General features: G+C 34.7%; 1 protein-coding gene across 1 annotated transcript in view; it reads right to left on the bottom strand.

The window, feature by feature from the left end:
• Positions 1-19,194, bottom strand: part of LOC133199512 (helicase with zinc finger domain 2-like) — a 35,089-nt gene extending 15,895 nt beyond the window's left edge. The window contains exons 1-17 of the mRNA XM_061335321.1: positions 19,174-19,194; positions 14,841-14,965; positions 14,326-14,353; positions 14,034-14,234; positions 13,755-13,791; positions 13,507-13,628; positions 7,884-8,030; positions 7,744-7,786; positions 7,330-7,589; positions 7,139-7,187; positions 6,332-6,847; positions 5,783-6,142; positions 4,279-5,652; positions 3,736-4,048; positions 2,423-2,633; positions 2,195-2,302; positions 1,380-1,891 (exon numbers count right to left, since the gene is read on the bottom strand). Of these exons, the coding sequence (XP_061191305.1) occupies positions 1,380-1,891; positions 2,195-2,302; positions 2,423-2,633; positions 3,736-4,048; positions 4,279-5,652; positions 5,783-6,142; positions 6,332-6,847; positions 7,139-7,187; positions 7,330-7,589; positions 7,744-7,786; positions 7,884-8,030; positions 13,507-13,628; positions 13,755-13,791; positions 14,034-14,234; positions 14,326-14,353; positions 14,841-14,956 (4,397 nt within the window). The 5' untranslated portion in view covers positions 14,957-14,965; positions 19,174-19,194. The remainder of the gene's footprint in view (positions 1-1,379; positions 1,892-2,194; positions 2,303-2,422; positions 2,634-3,735; positions 4,049-4,278; positions 5,653-5,782; positions 6,143-6,331; positions 6,848-7,138; positions 7,188-7,329; positions 7,590-7,743; positions 7,787-7,883; positions 8,031-13,506; positions 13,629-13,754; positions 13,792-14,033; positions 14,235-14,325; positions 14,354-14,840; positions 14,966-19,173) is intronic.
• Positions 19,195-22,856: the final 3,662 nt, after the last annotated feature.

Raw genomic sequence — 22,856 nt, 5'->3', positions numbered from 1 at the left:
ACACGACGCACGACGACGGACGAGAACGGATAGCAATAGGTCACCTGAGTGACTCAGGTGACCTAAAAATTAAATAAATACATCATATTAAACAATATCCATTTAGTCTTAACAACTTAATCTATATCAAATTAATATTAAAAATAAAAGGCTGGCCATCAATTGACATATGCTATAAACTGACGAGCAGTTCTTCTGTCTAATTCCCAAAGGATACAGATAAGAACTGCTTGATCAGAGATCCTCAGAAATGATTGAGACAGCTAGCCTCCCTACACTGAACTCATTAATTAATGCCCACTCATTACTCCCAACCAATGAATGGATCTATCCATACTATCTGCTTTGTAGTGCAATAAAAATCTTTCTGAAATTAAATTTGAAAACAAAGATTTTTTTTTTAATTTGTTACAAAGATTTATAAAAAGAAACAAAAAAACTTGTGTAATCTTGATGCAACACTTTTAATAAGGTTCCTGCATTACTCTTAGATTTGTAGGGACTATATACCATAATTAAAACATTTTTTATTTAAATACTTGATTTCTTTTAGATTTAATGTCAGACTGGTTTTAAGCTGAAATTCATAAGGACAACGTGCTGATTCCAATATCCCCCCCCCCTCCCCCGAGTATAATCAGTTTTAATTATATTATACAATATCAAATTAGTTTATTATATAATATCAAATTAATTTATTATACAATATCAAAGAAGTTTTAATTACTTTTCACCAAATTCATTTTAAAAGTTAGGCTAGCCAACTATTTAATCCAACATCACTGATTCTTTTTACCCAGCTCCCAAGAGATATAGATAACACCTGCTTGATCAGAGATGCTCTACCAGCTAGCTCCTCATGCTAAACTTATTAATTTCTCTCTAATTTGACATGCAATTTTCTGTTATCAAATTCTCCTTGACCCATAAGAGAGGTGGAATTTCAATACATGTATAACATTATATCACACACCTTCTACCTAAAATGCACAAATTGGCCAAGTTTGATGATTCCAAGTCCAATATTTTCTAGTTATGAGCCGGACAGGATTTTTCCATATTTGGCCATAGCATCTTAATTAAAGGTCAGAGCAACCTACTTTAAATGTGCGACACACCTTCTACCCAAGAAGTATCAGTTGACAAAGTTTGATAATCCTAGGCCTAATAGTATTAAAGTTATGAGCCGGACACAAAAAAAGCTTACAGACGGACGGACGGACATGAACACCATAACATTATACGTCCCGTCTAAAGACGGGCGTATATTAAAAAACTGTTCTGAATTTATAAAAGGCTTCTACCTCTTCATTTCAATTATCTGAAATTAATTTTGTATGTTCCTTCTTCATCACAATTCTATTATAAGATAGAAATACCTGGATATGATCTGGTGTCTTTTCATTTCCTCCATCTCTAGTAGCTGGTGCATCTTGTGATGGTAGTTGTTCCAGTTCAGCTCCGTGGCCACACTGTGCTGGCTGATTACACTGTCGGATGAGAAAGGAGCTTTGTATTTACTGGTTAACTTCCTCTCTAACTCGTCCACATTGGCTCCCTCGTATCTGATGATCTCCCTATTTTCTGCCGTCCAGCGATCAAAATTCAGTTTTTCCCTCAGAGACTTGACTTTCTCGTGTGTTCCGATGGTCCCTACCTCTACATATAACTTCCTTACCAACACAGGCAGAGTGCCAAAGTCAAAAATGACCCACTGATTGAATGATCCAAACATGTTTCCTGTGAACTGAACCTCCACCTGGTAGCGGTGGTTGTCAATTTGGAATGAGGTCCCCGGTGCTATCTGGGTATTCTTCTCCATTTCACTCTCTTTCAGTGAAAAGTGGAGGCGGTCTTTATTGTAAAGCAGTGCAACTTTCTCCAGAGTCCTCTGGAATTATAAACAAACATAGAAATGCCTCTCAGCTGCTATGATAGTACTAAAGTGATCTTGGGGTGATACGGGTGATATAAACGATAGCATCTGATGACTCTATACATGTATTTTTAGGAGAACTTCAGTATCGAGACAATGGACTTGAATATATTGAGTGGTAGTTAATATAAACCTATACCATTCCTGACATTTTCCGAAAGTCCCACTAATATTGAAATACTGAAGCTTTATAGAGCATTGTAATAAGCACTTTTTTTCAAATTCTAAAATGAAAAATATAGAACTAAAGTATTATACCCTTGACTTCACATTGAATATCCATGTAAACACAGCATTCTTTTCTTCTTCATAGATTGTTAATTCCTGTTCACAAGTAACAACTACATCTGGTATATCCTCTGAGATCTGTAAATATTTAATGCCCATTTCATTCACACCTCATGCACTTGAAATGCCTACCTACCAATAAATCATGTACTATAAAGAGTAACTGAAAACATCACTGTACTATGGTACCACACTAACCACTCTAATCCCTTGATCAGCTGATTGGTACTGCTCCAATAATTCATCCATGAAGGAGAACACCTTCTCCTGCCGTGCCATGTCACGCTTCATCTGACGCCATTCGTACCTCTCCTTCCACTCGTCAAGTTCCTCCTCACTGTGGGCATACTGACACATGTTGTACATGTCCGGGACATAAGAATAGGGACACTTTTTACCTTCTGTATGTCTGAAATAAACACAAACATATCCATGTTTCTAGAACATTTTATGACTTCTTTTACTTATATGAATACTCAACTCATATAAAATATTACGCATTTCATGCATCTACAACAGGTAGGGACAGATATAAACACCTAATTACAGTACATCTTAGATATCACAATCCCATTTCCTTTACAACTCTTAAGAAATACATTTAATTTAATTCTGAACCTGTTTTTACTTGAACAGTAATTGTTAAAGGTGCTTAGACACAGATTTGACCTTAATATTTCCTCAAATTTCCTGTATAATATCACGAATTATATATTGCAATAGCATTTTACACGAAAATATAATTTAAAACTTATTTTATCTGGAAATTATTGGAACTACAAATTCCGGGACGCGTTTGATTAACACCTCTTTGCACTTGCACCAATTTTAACTTTATCCTTAATATTTAAGAAAAGAAGCGATTTTGTTATGTGTTAATGAAAAATATTACATCTATAATCCAGAAAATTCAGAGTAAAATGTTCGAAAACAAAACCAACTCAACAGTATTGTCAGTCCGTGCTCTGTGATGTGTACAGAGTTTAACAAATTGAACACACCCGTGAAACGTAAACTGTTTTTGTAAACAGGGCACGAGCTCTGTTATTGTTAATGTTTACAGTTCACCGGGTGTGTTCAATTGTTAAACTCTGCACACACCACTGAGCACGGACTTACAACACTGTGAGTGGATTTTGCTTTCGAACATTTCTACTCTGAATTTTCTGGGTTATAGTTTTAGTATTTTTTCATTAATACACAACAAAATTGCCACTTTTCTTAAGTATTAAGAATAAAATCAAAATATGGCGAAGCGCAAGGATGTGTCAATCCAACGCGTCCAGAAATTTGAAGTTTTAATAACTTCGAGATGAAATAAGATTTTTATTACATTTTAGTATGAAATGCTATAGCAACATATAAGTCATGAAATTATACAGAAAATTTGAGAAAATATTAACTTCAAATCTGTGTCCAAGCACCTTTACTTACATTACGCTACATGTTACATTACATATATAACAGTAATGAGAGAGGATAAAGCACAAATAGCCCCGAACTAGACTTACTTGTAGCAGAGTTCGTAGTTGGTTCCAGGCAGTCCCCATGGTGGCTGTCTATAATTCCACTGGTGTTCCTTATCAGAGTTTACATTAAAGTTATGTTTTTCTGAGGCACAGTGCTCATCCCACTGTTTTTCACTGTTACACTGTTTACCACAATAAGAACAGTAGTGCATGCTGAACTTGACCTGTGTTGGTAAGGTCACTCTTTTAACCACTGACACTACAGATTCCCCGCTGATGGCTTTGTTTTTGGTCTGGGCTGCCCGAACTGTTTGTGCTTCTTTACTGGCTTTATACAGATCTTCTAGCTTTTTAACTACATGAAAAGAAAAGCATGATGTACATGTGTACATAACAAACATCAACAATAAAATCTTATATATGGCAGATATTATTCAATCAATAATACACATGTATGTGTAGAACTTGCACAAATTAATCTCACAATTTACATATTTTTCTGTGAATATTAGACCTAACCTTATGTAAATGAGAAAACAATTCCTAGTTCATAATGAAAGTGGAAATGAGAAAATTGAGTCTTACCATCATGAGCACACATCCACTGCCAGATTTCTAGTTCCTCCTGACTATGGGCAAACTGACATGGCCCACCTCCAGTGTACCCACATTTCCCACGTTTCTCAATATAACTACACAGTATGAATCGAAATCCTGATGGTATTTTTCTGGGCAGGACTCGAATCTCCTTATTGGAGGGAGAGGCTAGGTACACACGATTGGTTTTCCAGTTAGAATGATTTTTCACACATCTATCCTTAGAGCCATCCTGAATACTCTTCTTTCCATTTTTCCAGCAGGTTAAACACAGTTCTTGTATTACAAAAGGACACATGTCATCTTCCTCTTCATCCACACTGGCCACTGGTTTGGACTCCAGCACCTGAGAGGCTGCTTTTGGTGTTGCAGTTGCAGTCGGCTGGGTGGGGGGCTGATATAGAGTGGCTGATGGGGTGATCTCTGATGTGTAGGTTGTCATCTCGGGGGCATTAGTTGATATACCCAGTTGTTTATTGGAAAGTTCTACAATTTTCTCCTGAGAAAAATCTGTGTCTCTCTCAAACATCCATAAGTCTCTTTCCACAATACTGTGAGCAAACCTACACTCTGCATTGATTCTATTCCGACAATAATGCAGCCATTTACAAACTTTAAAGAAAGCAGTCTTGTGTGAGAATCCCCTTGGGTTTATAATGGTGACTGGTCCCTCTGTACTAAAATGTGCCAAGATTTTGTAGTCTGACCAACCATGTTTTGCCTTACCACTACATTTCCCTTCTGCCCCTTCTCTATTTATCATCTGGGGTTGGTTGTAGAAGCAAGCCTTACAAACAAAACCAAGATATCCAGAATGTCTCTGAAGAATATCTGCAATAGAGTAACCCTTCTCAAGATTTGTAGATCTACTCTGAATGATAAACTCTGTTATATTAAATTTTTCATCTTTTTCCATTGTCCATAACAACTGTTCCCAGTCATTATGAGCAAAGCTACAGTTATCCTCTCCATAACGACAAATGCCCCCCACACGAATGCTGTTACACATAATGTATTTTCCAGAAAACACACGGTGATTCTTCCTCTCCCTGATTTTTAACCACTGTCCATTACTGTGCCTCTGTCTCACTACCAGAATATTTTCCTCACATGTATGCTGAGTTGGCTGATATACATACATTCCAGTACTAGTGTTGACCTTGTAGCAGTTCTTACAGACCAGTTTATAATCATGTGTAGAAGACAGAGGAAATTCTTGGTTGTATGTAGACGCCACATCAGAAGAATCATCGTGTATTGTGGAGTCTGCCACTGGTTTAGGTGCAGGTGCCCTCATCATGTTGGGTCTTATCTGGGCCTGGGATGTTGGGGAACTGAATGGAGGCATCATTCTTGGTGGACCTATTTGTATGTCATGAAAAATTTCATCTAATTTAATCTAAAACTTATCAAAACTAGTGATCAGAATATTACACACATGGACAAATACTTAAGCTGAGTGTATAAAAAGTTGACCCATTATGATGATTACCTTGCCCAGGAAATCTGTTCCTCATCATAGGGTGCGGAAATGGCATACCATGAAGGGGGCCCATTCCAGGGGGAGGATGCTGCATCATGTAATATGGGTCGGGGAAGCCTGGAGGTGGTGGTCCTGGGATTCGTGGTCGATTCATTATTGGGGCTGCAGGCAGATTGCTGGGTGGTATTGGACCCCTCGGTGGGGTTGGTAGGAGGGGTTGCTTCAGTGCAGACACCATATGTTCCACAGGTGCAGGAGGTGTAAGCTTTGTCTGTTTAGATTTGTAGTTCAGACCTGGTATGGCAGTGTCAGTCTGTTTATCACCACTGGAGTCAACTGACTGTAGTCTAGCAAGCTCCTCATTTGAGTCTGTTAAAACCAAATATATAAAATTATGAACAAAAAAAAATTTGAATGTAACAGTAGTATAATCTATAGATTCAACACTGTCTTCTATGAGTTAAAGAAAGGATAATTAAGCTTATATTTTCATTTGAAATTTAAAAAAAAAAATTCTGCTTTTAAATTTACTTCATTTGAATTGAACCACCAACTAACCTATCTTATACTGTTGGAGTTTGCTGATGAAGTCTGTCAACAGAAAGGGCTCGTCTGGATCCCTATCCATGTTCCACAGATTTTTCTCTGTTGTGTTGTGAGCAAAAGTGCACTTTTCCTCTCCAACAGCGCAAGGGTTTCCACTGCTGAAGTGAGTACAGATCTTGTAACTTACAAACTGCTGGAACTTAGACTCCGGACGTGGTCGGACCTTAATCCAATTCATTCCCTCCTTTCTCAGCCTTACTAGCAATATGTCTCTCATACATGCATGTGATAAGTTCATGCTGTATCTAAATCCCCGGATGCCTTCCCCTATTTTAACAAAGCACTGTCTACAGGCTAACCTCCAGTCATAATTTTCATCCATTGGGAACTTGATTTTCTTGATCTCAGTCATGGCTGACTGGCTCACTGCCTTAGGGTTGGGTGTGGATGTTCGAGATGATAGAGAAGAGGCAGAACTGGAAATATTTGGTGTGTTCCGAGGAAAATCTGGTTTAGCTGGCATTTTGCCTAAAAATTGATTCTGAATAATTATTTTCCTTTACTTTTTCCAAAAAAGCATGACAATTTGATTTTCACTAGGTTAATAATCATTAATCAAGTATGCAATACATCATCACTCTTTATGCAAAGAAAAAATGTCAAAAATATTGTGCTTTACACGTTAACTCTACATTGTAAAAATAAAACCCTAGCTCTTCTTGCTGCTAAAATAAATTTAAAAGAATTCATGTTTTATTGCCAAAGATATTCTGCACTGACAATTTTGAATATAGAGAGCAAAGGAGATAGTAACAGTACCTGCTGGAGGAGAAAAACAATCTAATCCCATAGATTTATGAACTGGTTCCTGTCAAACAAGACATGTACATTTTATAAAGATACAAAATAAAATTACATACCAAATTAAACACTGAAGACAAAACCCAAAAATTAACAGTTAAAATTCACTTAAAAAGATAAAACAATCCCATTCGGAGTATCCTACTTACCGATACATCCACAGTTGTTGGAAACTTGAGATGGAAATTCTGTCCTGGACTGACCAGCTTAGTGTTACGAACATTCATAAAGGTGCTGACAAAGCTTTCATCATCACTAAGACGATCATCAGTCCCTTCAGTATCATCAGACTCAACTTCATCATCTTCTACCACTCCATTCCCTATCTCTGGACTGGACTTTACAAATGCCTTTGCATTACTATTGTTAATGTTACCATTAGGCTGGGACTGTTTTGTGCTGGGCTTCCCTAAAGCATAAATCAAATTTATACTCATCAATATATACAAAAATCCAGATTTGCAATAATCTTCCTAACAAATTTACATAACCAAAAGGAATTACTTTGTTCCCAATGAAATAATTAAAAAACATTTTTAATCCATAGTATAAATTAAAAAAACCTTTATTTTTCTTTGATGGCATCTTTTGTCTTGCTTCACTTTGCTACAAAAGAAAGATAAAAGTATTAATTAGATTCAAACATACGTCCCTGAATGAACTACAATTCATCTTTATAGAGATTAATTTAATTTATCTTCACCTTGGTTATGTTAATATTGGTTCCCTGCAGCCACTCGTTATCTGGTTCTCTCTCCTCTAAAGGCTTAGCATCCTTAGCAGACACATTAGCAATATTCCTCTCTTCTTCAATCTGTTCTTTTAACTCCTCTAATATTTCCTTGAACACCTGCAATTACCAGGACACATTTTGAAGTACTGTGTGAAAAGAAAACTGTACAATATTCAATATATGTAAGTATTGTAAAGTTCTGAAAAGTGAACCATTTAATGGAAGTTGATAATATCACCGAAAAGATCAGGAAATACTGTAAAACCATATTATTTGTGGGGAACCAATCTTCAAGAATTTAAAGGGTCACCCTTACCCACAAATTTACATCTCCAAAAATGATTGTCAACGTATGGATTCCTTGATTATATATATATATATATATATATATATATATATATATATATATATATATATATATACATATATATATATATATATATATATATATATATATATATATATATATATATATATATATATATATAATATAGGTAAATGAGTTATCAACAAAATTGCGTCCCCACGAAGCAGTAAGATTTTGCTTTCCATGAACATTGACCCCCACAATCTAAAGCGATTCCACTGTATGCTTATATTGTGATGTCCTTAAGTATTTTTTGTGAAGTATAAGATTCCTAAAATGATGACATAATATGCTGACTGTAACAGAAGTCTCTGTTGAGACTGTAGCTCTACTGGTTTGTACTTATAAGAAAGGAAAAGTAGCACTTGGACTTGAAACTATGGCAACAACAATAAATAGAATAATAATCCTTGATTTAGTCTGTTTTTGAGGCAAGTTTAATTGCAATCAGACTAAAACTGTGGGAGGAGTAGTGTTTTGAAAGAATTTTACAGAAATTTCAAATTTTAATAACCCTGGCCACACTTTAAGCCAAATTCAAGAACCAATATACAGAATTATGTACGTAAGTGTAGTCTACCTGTGTAGCAAGATTTATTGAAATCAGACCAAAACTGTACAGGAGTAACATTTTAAAGAAATTTATAGAAATTTCTTGTTTTAGTATACATGCCAAAATCACAAACAGAAGAGAAAAATATTTCATCAAATTAAAGGTTTACAGTCAACATTTGAGTATTACTTGGATGCATGCAAACAGACATTATTATCATTTTAGATAACATTTACCTTAGACTTAACTCTATCATGTGCATTCAAAATAGGAGCTCAAATAATTTTTAGGTAGCCCACAACTCTGGTTAAAAATTTACATTTTGTCAAAAAATCTGCTGAAAATTAGGCCAAAGTTCTGCTGAAAATTAGGCCAAAGATGCTGATGATGTCAAAAATGACAAAGTTGATCATTCAAAAAGAACAGTGGATGTTGATGATACTGCAGAGTTGACTGGCATTAATTTCTAACCGTCTTATGAGAGGGATAAAACCTCAGGAGAGTTTTTGTTCAAGTCTGTCTCCTATTTTCAAATGCACCCTGTTTATTAGCAAACAAGTATCAAACATGAACTTCACTTTTGCCAATTATACTTGTTTCTCCTCTTTTCATCATCTTATTACTGACTTATTAAAAAAACAGCTAATAAATGACATGCAAAATTTTGGATTGACACTAATATAAGTCACACGTAACAGGAAGCAAATAAGTACAACTTAACCAGTGCTTTAAATATAGTGTGTGCCATCAATACTTATTACATGTTATACTTTTTTTAAACATGTATCTTATAGCATGGTTCACTTTTGGTTCAGAAAAAAAGACAGTATTGAAAAATTTCTTTTTTCTTTTAACAGCAAAATATGAACACAGAAGAAATCTTTAAAACAAAAGTTTTAAAGCATTTGAAATTTAATGTCTTTTCAGAAAATGGTTGTCAACCACATGCAGACAAGTTAAAAAACACAAAAGACTGTGTGTTATCAGCCATACAATTTAAACCTCCAATGATACTCTGCATTTCCAGATAATAATACAGAAACTAGGGACATGACCTCACCACCTTTTTTTTAGACTTTGTACTACAGCTCTGTACCAAGGACTTACCTGTCATGATATATGTTGAAATTTTAGAAACCAAGAAACTGATGACACTTTATATTTTTTGCAGGTGCCCCTCAAACAATTTACAACACAGTAATGGAAATACCCACACCATCTAAACTTGGGGAATCCCCCTGACTAAAAATACTCTTATCTTTGTGCAAGTGCAGTCAGTCTTGACATTGTACCTAAACAATTTTATGCATGTCTCCATGCAGTAATGCTAAGTACCACGTGGACAGCTTGAAATTTAACATGCCCACCTACACTGGCACTGACTGGTAATAGTTCAAGATGTCTTTTACTCACAGCATAGTATACACATAAAGTAGATCAAATGAAAGAAAAATTGAGCAAGTGAGCTAGTGTGTGTGTGTGTGGGGGGGGGGGGGGGGGGGACTTTTTGTGTACTTGTGTGTGTGTGTGTGTGTTGAATCACTGATATTTTGATCTAAAAATCAATAGGGGTCTTTTAAGGTCATAAAAAATTTCACATAAAATTTCATTACAAAAACTGATTCCAGTGGATTTCCTTATTAAGTAACTGGAAAGTTTCTTCAATAATAGCCAAAACTCTAAGGACAAAAATAATGGAATCGAAATTTCCTAGCAATATGCACAACTACACACTGTGTTCTAAACATCTGCAAAGTTTGATGAAATTCTGTGCAGAGGTTTAAGAAGAGTTGTGCTGACAAACTGTTCATCTCTATATTCAAAATATGGCCATAAATCTAAGTTGAAAAATGCCAAAATTCCCAGAAAAATAATGGAATCGGAATTTCCAGGCAATATGCACAACTACACACTGTGTTCTAAATATCTGCAAAGTTTGACGAAATTCTGTGCAGCAGTTTAATTAAGAGGAGTTGCGCTGACAAAAAAAAAACAGGACTGAAGGACTAATTGACTGACAGACGGGTCAAAAACATTATACCCCCCGCAACTTGTTGCATGGGGTATAGTAAGTATATAAGGTAGTTTTCAATGTCAAGCAATATGCATTTTGTGTCCATTTGAACAAGATACTTTTTTATGCTTAATGACTTAATATGGCACCATATGTTGCATTGCTCATTGGGGAACCATATGATTAAATGACTGACTGGGGCACTACATCTAAGAACCAATATATATACTAAGTATGTTTTGCTCATGCTGTTCACAGCAATATTAGTTACAATGAGATATTAATAATAAATAATTTTATGTTCCCTACTGAATCCATCCATAATTGTATATTGAAACTTTCATTAAGTCATAATGTAGCATAAACTCAGTTAACTATAATGACAAATTCTCTAACATCCTGAGCAGGGTATGCACTTTAAAAATAAAGAAAATCTTCTCACCTTATTTTTAACAGAAAATTAAAATCAAAACAACAAACAAACAAACAAATTTCCTGTGTTAATTCTACATCAATATAAAATATTAATCCTACTTCACCCCTATTCAATTTGAATTATATCTATTATAATAATGATATTAATCAAAAAACAATAAAACCATACCTTATATTCTGTTTTAATTCTTGTGAAATCTCATACTTAACAAGCATTTAATAAAAAAAAAACTTAATGCACAAAATTTACCAATAATGTCAACAAAGAAATGTGGAACCTTTAAGAATATCTCCCTTATTCTTGTTTTATAACAGCAAATCGACAAAAACGGCAATTGTTTTGAGCATGTTCAAATACCCCCCTGTAATTGTGCCATAGTAAGATTTTTAAGTATTCATAGATATTGTGTGTGGTGGGCATGTTAAATTTCACTGCAATAATACACATATTTGTAGTAAATCTTTGACATTCCTGTGACTTCCACAGAACTTTGTAGTATTTCTGACATTGTGATTGTCATACAAGTTACCGTGATTGTCCTACAAGTAACTATGAGTGTCCTAAGAGTTACTGTGACATGTTCTTCAAATCAATAGAAAGTGCAGAATGACTTTTCCACAAATATGATATAAAAAGGGCTATCAATGACAAGTGCAAAATGAGTACTGTGCATTTTAACTAACAAGACAGTACAATACGTTCTATTTCCACTATGGAAGAGTTATACTTCTTAGTGCGCTCTTTTGTGAAAAAGTCGGAAAATGTACAAATCTCGCGGGATTTCAGGGACAAACGTAACGTAAACATGTAAACAATATGTTGAATGTCGATGAACAAATCCTAAGAAAATGCAAATGAAATATTTTATTGTTGTGGACTTTATATACATAAGAGTAGGAATGACAACGATATCAATTTATATCTATTGTTGATCGTATGTATCTATTTATCGTATGGTACATCTAAATACAATACACATGCCTCGGAAATGTCGTATTTTTTATTAATGGATGATAAATTTAGGGTTCTCGCTCTCTTACATATGTCTTTTAGTTCTTCTGTTCTTTGATTGGAATGACAAATACATTTAACGTTAAAAATTGGATTGAGATTGGCATGTTTTGTATTATCCGCAACGCCATGCCGCCCCTGTCAGACGACCAAACGGGCCTCTAATTTTGAAGAGTTCACTAATGGAAATAGAACGTATTAAGGGATGTGCAAGCTGATAATAAAAGGAGTTGTCTGATGTTTGAGAACCCCACCAAATCTAAAATACCAAAAGAAAGAAGAGAAAGAAACTAAAAATACAAGTGCCACAGAACCTGAAGATCTTTATCAATTAATTCATGAATATACTGAAAGTAATTAAAACCTCCACACTGTAGCTATTGCCCTGATCAGGCAACTTTTATATGATGTTTGAGGTTCTTAAACAGCCTCTCAATATACATCTCATAAAATGTATATTTGTATGAACTTGCCACTATTTGTAGGAATATTGTGTATTTATCATGACATTTATTAGTCATTCTTAAGAGTACTGTATTTAATTATGTCTTCTACATATTGTACAAAGATCATAAACCATTAATAATGTGATCAACCAGCTTGTAAGTAAATTGCCATTGTTCATCAAGGTACCCTTCAAACCCTTAAATTGTTGTATATTAAAATCATATTGTTTGAGAAGCAAAAATAATAACCTCTGGCCAAAAAACATCAGGCTGGCTTTTATATTATAATTCCTGGGTAATAGTAGCATAAATTGTGACAGTGTGATAGGGCCCTTTCAAGATCAGAACATCACTAAATATGTGATTATATATATATTCTATATTATCCAATTCTTTGAAATGGTATTAATCATAAGTAATCATAAGTCATCCATATACACGATTTTGGTATGTCTGTGTGTATGTGTGTATACATGAACATGTAATCTGCATTCTCAAGTTGGATAGAAAAAGGAAAGATATTTCAGGGTAACAGGGAATTATCATTTTAATTATTAAGGAAGTTAATGATACAATGTATACTATTTGATTTGCAGAAATGCAGTGATTTTTTTTCTTCCTTTATCAACAATTACAGATACAAGTCACTGAAGTCAGCTAAGATTTTTTGTCAATTACTAATAATTTTCTCTTCCAGGTTCCATAAACAGATTTCTCTACAATGCAAGCCATGGAGATGTCATGAATGGAAAAAGTGTTAACTAACCCCTGGCTTGGTCTCCATGCCTTTCTCTGCAACTTGTAGAGCATCAGTCAATCTCTTCTGTGCCTTCAGAGCAAGCACCTGTCTGTAATAAGCCTTTATGTTACCAGGGAAAATCTGTATGGCTGAAATCACAAAAAAAAAAAAAACAAAACATTTTCTACATGTTGTTACCTGTGTCATTAAATACTAAATATATAACAATGTAAGAGGTTCACATTCATCATGTTGTGGGTTAAAGGAAGACTTACCTGAATCACAATCATGTATGGCCTCTATGTACATCTCCTAAATAAATAAACACAGCTTCATTACATGTAGTAAGTAATGACAGTCCTGTTGTTAAAATAGTTCAAATATAAAAAAAACAAGATTATAAGATTAATTCCTGTAACATATCTAGTGCGGATGCATGAAATATTCAAGCTCTGTGGTGCCAACATTTTTTTTTAAAAAGAAGATACCTTCCATTTTCTTCATATAACACACATCTTACAGGAACTCTTTATTTACTCCTTTATTTTGATTACCTTTTTAAGACAGCAGAAAGCCCTGTTGGAGAAGAGAGTAGACATAAACTCCTTATCCACAGTGTGATAAAAACGCACTTCCAAGATGCGGGCGATGAAAAGGGCATTACGATAGTGCATCCAGGAGTTATCAAAGTCCCCCTCCTTAAACAGGTCATTCCCTTCATCCTTCAGGTCTTGCATTAAATGGAGCAGAGCATTCTGAAATGTTAAACATTCAATGCTACTAAAACTTGGATTTTTTTTTAAGGAAATGGTTCACAACACAACAAAGCAAACCAAATAAATGTACCTTGTGGACTTTTGGTTCTTTGTCATTTCTAAAAGAAATAAAAATAAAAAAAACAATAGAAATTAAATCTGCTGCAAAATTGTGACTCCAATTATTGTTAATCCCATACAAAAGGTAAACAAATCACAACTGTACACTTATCTAAATGAAATATTTCACAGATACCTTGATCTCACAGTAAAGGGATTTCCCCATGTTCCTATGATAATGAAAAAGGCAAGAGGATTCTCTATGGTAACTGACACAATGAATCTTTTTTTACAAGGGGATTCCCCTTCAACTAATATCATAGACTCTAAGGACAAGGGTGGGTTGGGTGGGGGAGTTCCTCTAAGTACTCCCGTAATAATAGGAACACCTCTAAATGTTACACCATGGATTTCCAGTAAAAAAGAGAAGGAGAATTTCCCATGATATTACCGGTAGGTAGTATCATGGGCTCTCAATATGAGGGATTTTCTCCCTAATAATTTACAAGGACTCACAGTACAAAAAAATTTGATATGATAACTTACACCATGGACTCCCAGTACAGGGATATCCTCTCTTTTCTCTCCTCCCTGTTCCGGACCTCTTCAAAATCCCGGGGGACATCACTTGGGTAAATCCCATCAGACCATGGGAGGTCCATCCTCTTGACCTGTCAAATTTTCATAATAATTAATAAATGTTTGAAATTGACATCTTAGATAAGTTAAAACTAAATGGAAACAAGAAGGGTGCCAATATATACATGTGTTTTTATTCCTATAACATTTTATTCTACCTATGAATGTCATTAACCCAATAAAAATTTATACCTTATGCATGTTTGTTTGTTGTTTAACGTCCCTCTCGAGAATATTTCACTCTTATAGAGATGCCACCACTTGCCAGTGGAGGGCTGCAAATTTTGACCTATCCTCAGGGCCACTGACCATTGAGGAATCTTTTTCATGCCAGCACCAACTGCGACACGTGACCTCGGTTTTAAAATACAGTCTCATCCGAATGACCAGTCTCCACATCCCGTAGTGGGATTGGAACCTGCAATGTAAGAATCTACTCCTTACACCGCATCCCTAGAGCAAACCCTCTCACCACTGTGCCATCAGGCAACTTATACACTTTATGAAAAGTACCTGTAATCCTTGCACTTTTTTTTTTAAAGATGGGCTTGAAGAAAGCATGTATTTTAGAATGAAAAAGCATCATTTTTGAATCAATTTTTACATTTGCCCCATGGGACAAGCAAAGATACAACTTTAAATATACTTCACTTGCCAAACAAAAAAATTATCATCACTAAAAGTTTAAATTCTGAATGTCAAAATGTCAAAAAAAGACTTTTAAGTGGGTTTTTTATTTTAATACTGTACTTGAAGATGAAGATCAATTTAAACAAATGGTAGAATTTCCTGTTTAGAAACAGGTATATCAAGAATGCTTCCTGTATCATTATTTTTGGAATCATGTTACTCACGGAGATGACATAATACATAGAATCTGCTGCCCATCTTATTCAATTTATATTACATACCAATATAAAAATATGGTTTAAAGCTGAACACAATTAAAAGGAATGTGTTCGCCATATTCAATTTGTCTCTTGCTATACCTGAGGACCCCTATATAAAGCTGCTCACTTAATAACTGTCCGGTGTTCGTCACTGGAGTAGACAGACGTATGCTTATACAGCACTCGGTAGCAACAAAAAATATCTGAGCACTTTTTCTTATGCAGGAGAGTAAGATACCAATGAAACTTACAACAGTTGCACAGGTCAGTGCAGTATACAAACAAACACAAATACACGTTACTGCAATAAAATGTAAACAAAGGTAATGCAAGATAACCAGCATGAACAAGGGTCGCCATTCCACGCCGATATCCGTGACAATAAAGCAGTCAGGTGTAACGAATGCGAAGAGTATATCCCGGTCTTGATATTGTAGATAGTAATGTCAAAAATGGTGTATGCCTATTTACGAGTCATATTCAGCTTTAAATAATGTATATTTGATCCCAGTACATTTTCATCATCAGAATCAAATTCCAACTCAGGAATTGATATATCCTGCAATATAGGCTTTAACCTATTCTCTATTTAAATCTTTTCCAAAATATCATTTCTGAAACAAACTGGTTTCTAAAACAATGTCAATGGTTTTCCTATAGGGTTTTGTAAGTCTGGATAACTGAAACTCGAAAGTTCTTGCAAGTTTCCTTGAACTGAATGCAATACAATTGTTAAATTCAAGGGGGAGCCTCGTGTTATAAAATTTACAAACTTATATCAAATACAGAAGTCTGTATTTTTCAATGCTCACTCAATAGATCTCCATATATCCCATGCAAAATTTGTAAATTTCATTGCTCTTGTCGGAGATAATTATGACTATTTTTGACAGGTACTGCTTATAATTTGCATTTGTTTATAGCTAGATTTACTTAATACCATAAAATATTGAAATTTTGAGGATGTTTGTAAATGCCCTATATTGTTGGCCATTTGGTATACTAAGTATCCTATACCTCTTTGATGAGCTTGTATGTGCCTTCTACTCCAGAAATTAATCCGTAAAGGACAATTTCAACACATTTTTCCGACTTCAATTTATCTGCTATGCTGTCATTCAGATCTCTCTGAATCGTTTATAGTAAACATATGAATTCATTTTGCTAGATTGCCAACATATTCTATCATTAACTCTTTTCCCCCTGAAGCATTACATCCTTTACCCCCTGATGCCACCATCTGAAGCTATGCCCCATTTCCCTGTTGACGACTTTAGACCAAGATCTGTAGGATAAGACGGAACAATCTATCTAGGTTATTCAGGGGCGAGACTGAAATCTGGAATTTTGAAAAATGATGGATAATCGTCAGGTTTACTAACTATACGTATTTTCTTCATTTTTGTCTTTGACTTACTATAGTCTATTTTCATTTTCAAATTATTTCTTCTACCCAGGTTATATATAAGGCTTAGTGAATTTGAATTTACTGCTGAAAGAAGAGTGTTTATGGGAGTTTCATTTCATCCGGATCACTAATTACTTCCAACCACGTACATTAGAACATCAACATGTAAGGTGAAAGTTGTATTTTAGCGGTTAAATGTTGAAATTTGGTAGAACTAATTCATTATCTTTTACATGGCTTTTAGCCCAGAAAAAAAACACTAATAGTACACTGTCTGGAAGAAAACTGCTCTTAAAAGTGAGAGCCTTGGTTAACGTCCCTACGCTCCTTATATATCTCGCACTCTTACAACCAAAGGCCATTTTCTAACAAGCTCATTCCAACTGAGATTTTGGGCATATTACTTGTGAAATAAACTTTAAACAAGTAATTCTCAGGTACCTACCAGTGTTTGAAATAACCGTGTGCCCGATCACCAGAGAGGCACAAATTTTGCCATGGGCGAACTGATCTGCAAGTATGGACGCCCTGCTTGACGTGTTAAAATTTTATATAAATTAAAATTCATATATTTGATAATTCTCTCTCAAATCAACCAATAGTATCAGTAGTAAAGTGTAAGAAGCAAAGGGGGTAGAATGGGGGCAGAATCAGGATTGAAGTTGTGGTGATCTGGCCCCATTCACGTCATCGCTAAAACAAAGTTATAAATGACAATTATTTTCTCGGGCTAGTAAATTTTTGGCAGGACTGAAAACTTTCATTAGCAGTCAGCCCTGCACGTCTAGCTAATTTTACAGTGAGTTTCAAACACTGGTACCTATGCGTTTGCGTGGGGTACAAAAGTCACAAGAAATCATAAAATCCACTTTATTCAGCATGCATCATTATTCATTAATCAAAATCGTCATTATTTCAATTTTTCCCCGGAAGTACTTTCGATTTGATTTCACGTTGACTTTGCAGACTGCTAGTCAGAAAACAAAATTTGCTGCTATTTCATAGCCGAAAATTAGTTTCGTTTTGTCAGATTTTCTGCAATCCATTCCCGAATTTTATACAGAAGACTTGATTTAATTTCTGCTTCGATTTGAAAAAAAAAAAAAAACAATGGATTTATGGCTAATACGAGAGATTATCATTGTTTTATGTGTAAATTACATCGCATATAGTGAAAAATTTATTTTTTGTGTCATTCGTTAATGTTCAAAGCCTGAATCAATAAATAAACAATTTATTTCCACTTGGGGTTTCAGCGGCAAGAATTTTTACAATGGATGCTAGAGGTTATGCGGCACCAAGTCAAAAGCATCTTGCCATGAACCTCTAGCATGCTGGAGTAAAAGAATATGTACTTGTAGAGAAAAGTCTTGACAAAAAGTTAAAACCATAAAAAAGTAGTGTTCCCTGTAAAACAAGTGAGATATATCAGTGCACCTGGACCCTCCATTTTGGTAAAAAGATGAAATATCGTCATTTTCGTCTTCTTTGCTATTTTGTGCTAATAAATTGACAAATAACGCTTCCATTCTTATTTTTGCTTGAGAATTTTGCACTGTCAACATGACCAGTATTATACTCAACTGTATTTGAGAAATGAAGTTTGTTTAAAACAGGGACCTATATATATAGTTAGTATATAGGTCCCTGGTTTAAAATGTTTTGCGTCTTTTTTTTTGGTTGGTGGACCTAACTATTTAAATATGCAAAGCTCTATGGAATACATTTTAAGAATATGTTTCTTATAGTTATATGTTTCTCATCTGTAAAGTAAAATTGCAGAACATTAATTTTTACCATTCACAATAACATTCAACTACATCGCACATGGCGCTTTATCTTCCTCGTGGAAAAGTCCGAAAACTAATTGCTTAATATACGTATAATAATTTCTAGATGCATCAACTTTAACTTTGCCATTTAAAGTAGACTAAATTTATACCTCCTTCAACGACCATGCATTTTTCTTACAGCACAGACTTTGTTAATCAAATATTTTCTCAGATTTCCATTATTCTTGTAAAAGCATCCAACTTCCGTTGGCTGTAAAATTCGAATCGGTGGACAAACAAATATCCGGATATGTGTATGTCGTATTATATTAATAAAATAAAAGCTTACATGCTTGAAACAATCAAAAAGGTTTCTTTTTTTTTAATCAGTAATACGAAGACAAAATATTTGTTATTTTTTTTAAATTCTCATTATTGTGAACATACTCAAGTTAATGTGAAAATGTGTCATGTACGCTAAAATATTTATCAATATTAAGAAATCAACAAAATTATTATTTTCACCGCTGAAGTCAGAAACGAATCGGGCAAAGACTAATGACCAAATACCCTTGCATTCCTATAACAGAAGAAACTATGTGCTCCTGCAGAAAGTGAGCAAAATTCGGAGTTCTAGTGAGAAAGAAGTAGTGATTGATTCTTGCCAGTAAGGCATTAAAAAGGGAGAAGTGATATTCCCGTGTGTGTTGTTGGTGCAACTTACATAGAATTCGGAGATATTTCCTTCAAATTTAAGTTTTGACATTCATTGTGATATGGAATATACATTTCATCATTTTCAATTTTTGTTTCTGTGACTTGGAATATATATTTCATTGTTGGATTCATTTTTAATAATGGACAGATTTTTTGACTTATTTGACGGTTACAGGTAACTTATTGGACTGTCTTGGGTTTTTCAAGGAATAGAAAGTATTAAAAGAACAAAGGATGATGTCATACCAATGTTTTAAGTATTAGATATATCAGAATGTAGACGTGACCTTGAACTTTCTCAATTATCAAGTACACACAGGCATAGGCATTTTTTGTGCCAAGTATTAGCTTCCAATGTTTCTCCAAATACATGGCCCGGACAGGATATATTTTTATGAAAGTGATTTTGAAGTTGTACAAATGACCTTGGATCATAGTCATGAAACACCCTCTGGTCATAGGAAATCTTTGTGTATAGTGTGAACTTCAAATATTTTTCCGTTAGAAAGTTAAGAACCAGAAACAAATTTAGCACTTTTTCTGCCAATGACCTTGAAATAGCCCAAATGACCTTGAAATAAGGTCATGACACACCCTCAGATTATAACTTATAAGCAATCTCTCTAAAATATGAGCTTCCAGTATTCCTCTTTTACGAAATTATGATCTGGTTACAAGTGCATGGACAAATTGATCGACTGACCGACAGACGAACAGACAAGGTGATCCTATATACGCTAAATCTTTGTTTTCAGGGGTATAGGGTTGAAGAAGGTTTAAATATTTTGATTTTAGAACATTCAACAACTAGCAACTCTCAACTTTTAATAAAACTGTTTTGTGACGTATTTAAGATTTGAATATCATTCTCTTAAGAGGGGATTCTATAAACGACTCTTACATTTACAAAAGTTATTTTCATTTGCAGGGTCAATCTGGGGTCAAACGGCGTAACAGTTTTCCCTCTATAATATCTGTCAATCTTTTACAGCTTTACAGGCAAGAATCCGACTTTGAGCTGCTTTGCTCCTTTACGAAAGCCTAGAAGGGTCAAATAAGGAAAATGTAAAAAATAATAAAAGTCGTAATAACGACTTTTTATCTCGTTATTACGACTTTCTTAAGTGGTAATAACGACTTTTTATCTCGTAATTTCGACTTTCGTAAGTCGTAATAACGAGATAAAAAGTCGTAATAAAGAGATAAAAAGTCGTTATTACGACTTCATTAAGTCGTAATAACGAGATATAAAGTCGTTATTACGACTTTCTTAAGTCGTAATAACGAGATAAAAAGTCGTTATTACAACTTTATTAAGTCGTAATTACGAGATAAAAAGTCGTTATTAAGTCGTAATAACGAGATAAAAAGTCGTTATTACAACTTTATTTAGTCGTAATTACGAGATAAAAAGTAATAACGACTGAAGAAAGTCATAATTACGAGATAAAAAGTCGTTATTACGACTTTTATTATTATTATTTTTTTTCATATTCCTTATATTCCTTATTTGACCCTTCTAGGCTTTCGTAGGGATGAGAATTCATTTTTTTTTTTTTTTTTTTTTTTTTTTTTTTTTTTTTTTGCTTGTCAAGAAATTTTTGGGTTAGAATTTTTTTGACTGGAATGGACCCCCCCCCCCCCTGGAAAAAATTACTGGATCCGCGCCTGAACTTTACGTCGGTGATACTCTCACTCGCGCACGTGTGCGTCGGAAGCCTCACCCGTAGAAAAATGTTGTCAGAGTTTGTCAAGTCTTTCTCGTAAATATTCATATTTACCAAATCAGCTGGCGTCCGTTAATTCTGTCTTTTTCCCTAATCAAAAATCTGCGGGACTAGATTGATGTTAGGTTTGAAGGCGTCGGTATAGCCCAGCTAACCTTGACCAACTGGGGATTGCCCTGTCTGAAGGGTTGAATAAATATCCCTATGAGAAAGATAAATGCACTAATGAACTCCACGTAGAGGATAACCATGGTTGTGACAGACGCCCAATGGAGATATTGAAAAATTTTATTTTATTTTTTGGGGGTAACGTCATATGAATTTCAGTAACTCATGAATTATCTGTCAAAATCAAAAATGAAATTTTGGTAACGTGTTGATTAAAGTTGAATTTAATTGTTAGATAGTACCTTTGAAAAAAATAGCATTAATTCACTTCAAAAGTTTACTCTGCGTTTCTTTTTCCTTTCAGTATATATAACATTCACCATCAGAAAGGAGTTCAGAACAAAAAGCGATCGATTAAAGGATCTGGCATATAACGACATCTACCAAAAGATCCAGTAGTGATATTTCCTACCAACGAGCCTTTTATACTCTCACTCAATCAAATAACATGTTAATTAAATTATATACAAGGATTTCTTGATTCATACAACTTAGCAAAAGGGAGCAACTCTCATTCGGTCCAAGTATTACAATTTTTGAACTCCGTTTGCCTCCTAGAAACACAGGAGCAGAGAAGAGGCATATTTAATTATACTTAACATTTACATTTATATTATTGCATTTAGTTTGTTTGCTTAATTCTCAGGGACAGAGAAGATTTTCAAAGCATTAATGTATTTTCGCTATATAATCAACAGAGCCCTGCCCAAACACCAGAACCCCTGACCCAGGGGCCATGAAATTTACAATTTTGGAAGAGGAACCCTTGCTCATTATAACTCTGCGCTTAGTTTGTTTGCTTAATACCAAGGAGCAAAGGAGAAGATTTTCAAATATTAATTCATTTGCAGTATACGATAAATACCCCCCCCCCCGGAACCCCTGACTCTGGGGCCACATCTTTCACAATTTTGGGAGAGGCTCCCATGCTCATCATAACTATGTACTTATTTCATCGGCTTAATACAAAGGAGGAGAGGAGTAGATTTTCAAAGAATTAAGGCATGTTCACTCTATAATCATTAGAAACCCACCCTTACACCAGAACCCCTGACCCAGGGGTCGAGAAATTCACAATTTTGGAAGAGACACCTTTGCTCATTATAACTATGCGCTTAGTTCATCGGCTTAAAATCCAGGAGCAGAGGAGAAGATTTTCAAAGAATTAATGCATTTTCACTTTAAACATTAGACCCCGCCCTAGCACTAGAGCGCCGGATCAAAGGGCTATGAAATTCACA

This window comes from Saccostrea echinata, unplaced genomic scaffold (assembly GCF_033153115.1).
Source record: "Saccostrea echinata isolate AGI-Se365-2 ecotype Australia unplaced genomic scaffold, CSIRO_AGI_Sech_v1 ptg000034l, whole genome shotgun sequence".
Classification (NCBI taxonomy): domain Eukaryota; kingdom Metazoa; phylum Mollusca; class Bivalvia; order Ostreida; family Ostreidae; genus Saccostrea; species Saccostrea echinata.
This window is presented reverse-complemented; position numbering and strand designations above follow the sequence as displayed.